This window comes from Euprymna scolopes, chromosome 3 (assembly GCF_053919585.1).
Source record: "Euprymna scolopes isolate OS-2025 chromosome 3, ASM5391958v1, whole genome shotgun sequence".
Taxonomy (NCBI): Eukaryota; Metazoa; Mollusca; class Cephalopoda; order Sepiida; family Sepiolidae; genus Euprymna; species Euprymna scolopes.
The window spans coordinates 90,483,451-90,491,878 of NC_136484.1; the positions used below are offsets into that span (position 1 = coordinate 90,483,451).

At 31.9% G+C, this 8,428-nt stretch overlaps 1 protein-coding gene across 1 annotated transcript in view; it reads left to right on the plus strand.

Moving 5' to 3' along the window:
• The window catches only part of LOC145257439 (uncharacterized), a 34,812-nt gene extending 28,124 nt beyond the window's left edge, over window positions 1–6,688 (plus strand). Inside the window, exon 2 of the mRNA XM_080115662.1 lies at window positions 1–6,688. This exon is cut by the window's left edge and continues 1,085 nt beyond it. Coding sequence (XP_079971788.1) covers window positions 1–633 — 633 coding nt within the window. The 3' untranslated portion in view covers window positions 634–6,688.
• Window positions 6,689–8,428: the final 1,740 nt, after the last annotated feature.

The window sequence follows — 8,428 nt, forward strand, 5'->3', positions numbered from 1 at the left end:
GACGGATATGAAAACGAGACGATATATCATAATTTCGATTCCAATGATTTGAGCATTGATTCGCCTGCTTCTTCCTCTGCTGGTGGGTTTCGTCGACAGTCCTGTTCGTCTTACAGCGGTTCATCCAGCGGTAACACGACCGATTACGAAGATGTAGAATATGCTAATCTTGAGGATTTAAAGGAATTGTCACCCTATTTGGATGCAGACGGTAGCAGTGTCGCTGATAGTGGAAGTGACAATGTAAAAGGAGAATTCCCAGCCGATGAGAATATCCAATATTCGGATGAGAATAACGAAGACGACTTGCCGTTGGGGGCATCCTTATCGACTTACGGACCGCAGACATCGTCACGAACTTCGAATTCCTCGTCGGAAGATTCCGGGATCAGGGACGTGAACGACGAAAAAGACGAGCGAATCCAAGGAATGTCGATAAAGGAATTGTCGGCTGCTATGGAAAAGCTGGGTATCCGGCAAGAGATCAGAGAGAGAATGATTCAGGAGAAAATCGATGGAACTCTTATGACGCAATTGGACAAAGACGCTCTGGAGTGTATCCCTGGAATCCGGAAACTTGAGGTTACAAAATTAAGCATGTTTATTAAAGGATGGAGACCAGCTGAAAAATAAGGGTTTCATTATTGCATTTTTTTTGTGCGTGTAACTGAAAATTTGATACTATTAACTATGTTAACAAATATAAAATCATATGAACAAATATTTTGTGGAAGTATGAAAAGAGAAACTTTAGTAAAAGAAAAAATAGTTTTTTTCAGTTATTGCGGTGTTTGCTTTACGATTCATTTGGATATAAAAAAAACTGCTAAGAACTTCTGTTAAGATTTAGCAAAACTTCAATGAGAAAATATAAAGTAAGACTGAGAACAGTTAATAAAACTGTGAATGTGACTGTGATAGACAAAACAAAGATGACTGCTTCATCATTCCGATGCTGCTGTGTGAATGGAAGTGAAAATGACCGAAATGATCAATGACGGTTTTCACGTACTTGATAGTGTTGTGAGAAGTCTACAAGCAATTGGCATTATATATATATATATATATATATATATATATATATATATATATATATATATATATATAATACTAAATAATTGTAGTCTTATAATTTTATCAATTATTTATGTGATTAAATGTTTGTACCAGATTTTGTGAACAGACAATTTTGAATTCAAAGCCTGTGCCTTGTAGCTTTGATAAAAGATATAAACAAGAATTTACCCACGAGTTCGTAGATTATTGCAACGCTACAAATTGGTATAATCATAAGATTGTAATGTATATATCGAAAAGCACTGGTGCTTGCTTCGACAAAAATTAATATATCAATCAATTCCATGCATGATATATTATACATTCGGACATTTATATAACAAAGAACAAATGTTTATTAAATGTATTGACTTAATGGTTGAAACTGTTATTAACTACGAATGTTTTATTGTTTATCTAAAAACACAATCAACCTTATTTATGGTGGTATTTATTCATTATTGCATTTTATTATTCGAACTAAATCAATCGTGCCTTTCTTTTAACTAATAGTTGTAATGATTAAAATTCAAATCTAAAAATCGTTTCAAACTTTAAAAATTCTGCATTTTAATTATTTATCTAAAATGTCAAAGGTCACAACCTTTGTATTGTTTTTAAAAACATCCTTTATGGTGCTTTAAAATGTCTTGAATATACTAAGGAATATTAAGACTTTCGTTTAGCGGGCAATGCCTGTGTTTTAAATAATTAAAAGAATAGTTAAGGATATTCTGTTGTTAGCATCAATGTCATGTTGTTATAACGTAATTACGAGACACATTTTAATGTCTCACTCACTCCTCTTGGTGTTATGTATATTTTAAAAACCTTATTTTAAAGCCGTACCTCTCCTCCACGCAATAGAAAGGGCATGGCCATTGTTTGTTTCTTGGGGAGGCCTTACAATAGAAACTATAGTAACCTTTTGTACGTGGCCATAGGTGCTGATGAGGCGTTCATAGCTATTCTTCAATGAAGGCATCTTTGTTCAATACCGATCGCTGTAGACTATACAAATTGAAAAAGATTACACCCTATCACATGAGGCTTTATTGTTAAAAAATACATCCGAACTGCACAAATAAAGAGAGACACCTTCGTTTATAAGGGAATGGCGAGTGGTCTGTAGTAATTTCTTGACTCTGGGTGACAATGACCTCTACCCTCGCAATAAAATGACTTTGTATCATATTTTGCCTTCTTGTGATGGCGGAAGTGAAAAGTGTTTGTCGGCAAATCTTTAAAATGTCTACCCTGAGGAAGTACTTAATTAAAATTTCATATTGTTGTCTTATTGATATTTCTTATTTGTTTGTTTCCCCATGAGGGCAAAGTTAGACACAATGTCAGTTTTTTTTTAATGTAAGGAAAATCCAACTCCCCAAAAAGGAGAACTCTGGTTTGGAACAGAAATATGATTTCAGTCTAGAAGTAGTTTTCCTTCATTGATTGACGTTAAGTACATTCAAAACAAAATTTAAATGGCGTCTCTCAAATTTCTGTTTTAAATAAGGGTATTCAAGAACAATACCATTTTGAACGTGCATAAATATGCCTTTGAAATCATCGATCGATCTTATTCTTATAAAATCGGTTTGAGTAATGTATTTTCTTTTTCAAAACGTGACTCGCCGATGGGGGTATGATTGGCGTGTTGGAGCCTAAAATGTACACTGCAAACGTGTTAAATCGGCACAGTTTTTATATATGATTTGGTTCTGTCAAGAGCACTGAGAAAAATGCCAAAATTTATTTTAATTAAAAATGTGAAAAGAATACTGAAACATTCTGTATCATTTTTCCTTCCTTAGTGTATTCCAAATTCGGAGGCGACTCAAAAATGTTGTACATGCAAATCAAAGTAATATCAAATAGAATATGCTTGTTAAGAACATACAAAAATGTCTTTTGATGTCATGCATATTGTGTTAAGTAAACCGTAGTTCAAGAAAGTATTTCTGTCAGTCATTCGCTCATCCACTATACAAGTTTATTTATTGTTACTTCACGTAAAGTAAAATTTAAATTTATGCTTTGGAAACTTTTGAGTTTAGTATTGAATCTGTGTATTATTTCGATTATTTCAGTCTATTATTTTCATTTCCGACCTTCTTCAAGTGTCTTGAATCGAACTCAAGAATCTATAAAAAATATTCTAACTGAATCCTTTATTTAATAGACGGGGTAGATTGTTATTGCTCCGTCAGCCATGACCGATAGAAGTTTATTTTATTTTCCTTTTAGTACCGATTGCGATTGTAGCGAAAAATCTTCAATCTACACAAGATTTAGAACCGATTACAACTTAACACCTCCATCCGCTGCGCCAACTCTCAAAGTGGTTTAATAATCCAAATAATTCAATTTTAAATTCATTTATAATGATTTTATAAATAATAATAATTTGATTAATAATTTATTTAAGAATCCGTTAAAAACGCCTGTTCACATGTAAAATAATAGAATAAATACAATTCCATATATGGGTTTGGTGTAAATAACGTGCCATGGAAAAAGAAGGACAAATACTGCAGGTGATTTCATTTATTTCATAAAAATCCTTCTTATCACTTCGTGCCGATTGGTAAACTGGTATTATTTTGGGGGCTTCCTTCTTTCAGACTCGTGACTTATCAAAGACTGTGACTCTAGTTTACCCAACTATTTAACCCATAGCTGGAGTGAGGACAGATCGATTTATAAATTGTCACAAAGGTGTTAATGGAAGCGATACAGTTCACAGCTACTTCCAATTTGGCGTGACATACATTTCAAAAGTACTTTTGTTTAAGTATGTAATAATATCTCTCACTGCAACAAATGTATTATGCTACGTTATGAAGGCTGAACGCAAAACTTCAAAGCACAATTTGGAGAATTCCGCATATTAGTGAAAAAATAATTTTAAATCAGCAAGACATTTTCCAACACTATTTTTTTTTATGGAATATTGTAAACGGATAAGCGTAGAATAGCGTGATAAACAACTTCGCATCCAAAGAACATAGGCCAGGATCAGAGTGTAGTACCTGTTCTGATGCTACACTCAAGTTATATTGTCTTTAGTCAATGGAGGGGGGCACCCTTCTATACTAAGGCAATTTTATTTTTGCATCCTTCCAGAGTGGCTCTTTTTGGGAAACTGATTTTCTCTCACATTAAAAACGACCTTGTGTCACATTTTACTTTTCGTTGAGAAACAAATAAATACCAATAACTCTTAAAAGATTTCTTAGCCGTCTGGCCAAGATCAAAGTGTAGTATCTTTCTGATATTACACTTTAAATTTTTTATTCTCAATTAGTGGAGGAGAAATCCTTCACACCTGTGACAATTTTGAATTTCTGTTCCTTCTTTTCACATTAAAAAACGACTCTGGTGTCTAACTCTGTCCTCGTGGGGAGGCAAAGTAAATAGGAAGTTCGCATCCAAAGAACTTCGCCCAATATTAATAACTGGAATAACAAACGCACTGTGGAAATCCCAGGGATTGACAATATTTATTCCGAACATTATAGAATAGGTGATGAGCTTCTAATCAAAACAATAAACAATCTTTTCAACGCGATTTTACAAATGGAACGGATTTCTTATAAATTTAAATAGAAAGCAGACCTATTGGTCTGCTTTCTAATCACTATATTCTGAAAGTGTACGTTCCTTTGGTATCCTGTCAAGAAGAAATGGTGGAAGTGCGAAGAGAGAAATAAATGAAAAGATGGCATTTCTGCACTTTCAGATAAATAAGTCTCAGGTAAACAAAGCAGTGAGAGACAGACGGGTAAACAAAGTCTGCAGAGAAAACATTTGACGATGTTTTGCACCACTGCATCACTTTTGCAATTGTTTAACCGTATTCATTTTATTTGTGAAAAAGTTCCATAAATTGTCCAATATTTACTATTATTATTTATTTGAAAAAATATTTATATAAAATTTTCTTTCAGTTTTTATAATCGTAGCTTCGATCTTTTTATCGATAATCTAGCATTTAATTTGGTTATTAGCCCCAAGTATTTGATAATAACATAATCTCATGCGCCATTATTAAGAATTACATTGCAATGGCCTTTTATCTGATTACTGAACTAGTCGTCTTTTATGACACTCGTTAAAAAAAAGCCGCATGCAGAAACAAACGAGCAACTATGTTGAGCTAAGCTTGATAGATGCTAGGATAGTCATTTATCGAAAATTTTAATCGAGTCATTAGTTTAGTGACTAAGCTATTACACATAGTCTTTAGAGTCTTATGCTGGTCATGGCTTCCTTGGGTTCAATATAAGTTTTTTATCTCTCGCTCATTCCTCAAATTAATACACCAAAAGAATTATTTTGAATTATTTAACTATTTTGAATAATACTCTGGCATCATTGCAAATCAAAGATTCATGTTTCTTAGATAAATATGTTATTGGAATAAACTTATTTATTTATCCAATGAATGATTTATTATGAAGCAGATTAAATGTGCAAATGGCGGAAAATTAACATTTACACAAAGGAAAGAAAAATTAAAACTAAATTTGGTGTAAAAATAGCTTACTTTACAGAATTACTCTCAAGTTTTAACTTTAAAGAACTTCGAAACCCAAATCCGTTTTTTTTCATAGGGCAAACTAAAAAATAACAATACAAAAATGTGTTATTAGATCAATTTAATAATTTGATATTAACATTAATTTAATTAAATGAATAATGAATTTACGATTTTAATTTTAAATAATAATTAATTATAAAAAATAGTAAATATATGTATCCTAAAATAAAAAATAGTAAATATATGTATCCTAAAAAATAGTAAATATATGTATCCTAGTAAATATATGTATCACATTAAAACACAGATTGCAGTTGTAAATGAAATAGCGTTATTTGAATAGATATTTGATTTTGATAAATTAACTATTTGCTTTATATTTTTTTTAGCAAACAGGTGAAAATTATAGGGATTACAAAAAGAAAAATGAAAAGGCGATGAAAAAAATACTTTTATTTAAAGAATGCTTAAAGAGATTTAAATTTTAAGAAATTAGAAACCCCAAAAATATTTTTCACAGATAAAACAGGAAAATGACAATAATAACATCGGTTATTTAATATTCATTTTTAAATAATAGTTATTAATTGCACAAAATTGGAACATCAAAGTCTGCGTATGCAATGCGCAACATTTTATTTTTAAGTCGATAGATTTCGAGGGGGAATTTTCCTGTTTTAAATGTTTTTAAATTTCTGTTATACATTATTTTTAATCTAAAGACTTTAAAGACTATTTTAAGTTAAACTCAGGTGTGAAATCACTTATTTATAATATTGGAACTTAAAGTATAATTTTGATAACTTTTCAGACTTTAAACCAAAACCGAAAAGAAAAAAATGAATGCGAAATAATTGCATTTCATTCCTTAATGAATACGAGTGTTAAATACCTGCCTCTTTACAGTTATTATATTACTGCATGCTAGTCATCATAACTTAACAGTTTTTAACCTTCATTTTCTGTAAGCGTTATTTGTATTTAGTAAATGTATTTTCTATTATACCAAAGAAATCGGTTTGTCATGGCAGGCTTTTATCCGTTATGGGTGTAATATTTTCTCAATAAATTGATAAGAAATAAACTATATATTTCACTGTAAATATCCTTTATCCTTATTTTAGCATGCCTATCCATTTTGTTCTATCTCGTTTTTGTTCTGTTTTATTACAGTGGTTTAAATATGGAGCATGCAAAATACTTAATAATATCTCTGCAACATATTAGAATTATCTAAATGTCATACTTTTACGATAAAATGTGGATACTATTTGATTTTAGCATGAGTACTTACCAGGAGACATTATCCCGAATCATATTTTGGGGGGACGTTAAAAGTCAATTTATGCACACGGGTCAGGGAGATTCACAAACCAACCTATCCGATATGTTATGTTGACTTATGGCGGTCTTTACGTTGCCTTATTTTCAAGACGTTTGCTGATAAATTCATTAAGAATATTCTTAATGCCAAAGAACTATAACGAATGGATGAAACTTTTTTTCTATAAAGCTGCATTTATGTTTGTTTCTTTGTTGTCAAAATGTATTTTTGCTTGAGAAATTCTGGCAAAAAATGGAATAACACGAGTATAATGATGCGATGATTAGCAATACAAATAATGAAATCCACAATCTAGGTTCAAATTCCGTAAGATCCATTACGTTTACTTTTCTACTAATATCATTAGGAAATGAATGCGCTGTCAAATTCCAACCAGTTATTGCTAAAATAGCAGTTTGTATTCAATTAATTACGTACAAAAGAATCGTTTGCAATAACTATTGTTCATCAGCTGTCAGTGATAAGTAAAAAGATTATAGTTACTGTAGAAACGTGTATTCTTTAAATAGTTCCATTTATATAAAACTGAACCTATAGGGCACAACCAAACCATGCATTTTGTATAGAAATTAGTCACTTCGGGGTCACCAATTTATCGTAGGTGTTGGGCGGCACAGATGAACGATAGGTCAATCATCCGGTTTATCACGAGCCACGCTAAGCAGAAAAGATAAATGGAATGAAAGTGATGCGTGATAACATGTCAACAACAGAAAGGAAGAAAATCAAACTTGCGTATTTGCAACGAAATATAAAAAAATGACATTTATTTCAAATACGAAAAAGAATTCATGATTCAGTGAATGGGTCGTTATCGTAAAATTCAGATGATGATGATGATGATGATGATGATGATGACCCTGGCTAAAATGTCCTAGCTGTCATTCACTGAGAATTGTTAATTTTTTTAAAAATGTTCATTATGATAGAATCGGTTAACGGCATTCATAAATGGTATTACTACGACAACGACAATGATGGTGATGATGGTGATGATGGTGATCATGATAGGATTGAAGTGCTGTTAATGGTACATGGAAACAGAACTCTTCTAGTTAATGTGTTAGTGTTGGTGCTGCTAATTCTACTGTTGCTGTTGAGCATCCTTCATTCATTTCGTATAAAGCAGATGATTATTGTTGGCATTCGTTTCCTAATATCTATCTAGTTAAAATTCTTTCTAGAAAGGCATCGGGTACTTACAGGAGAGATTACGTAAAGGTTGCCAACAACCCTAAGTAAAAGTGTTTCTGTACAATGAACTGGATCCGAACTTGACACACCGATGTTGTAAGTCGGTGCTGTTAATCACATAACCATCGTCACATTGCTACTACTGCTGCTGATGATGATTCTGGTGAAGATGATGGTGTACATTGAAGAAAGCTATAACAAGAAAAGGTAAGAGTTATTGTTGTTGACAGTTGCTGTAGTAAATCGCTGTTCTTACCGGCAAGAATTCTGAAGGACAAAGGTTGTTACTG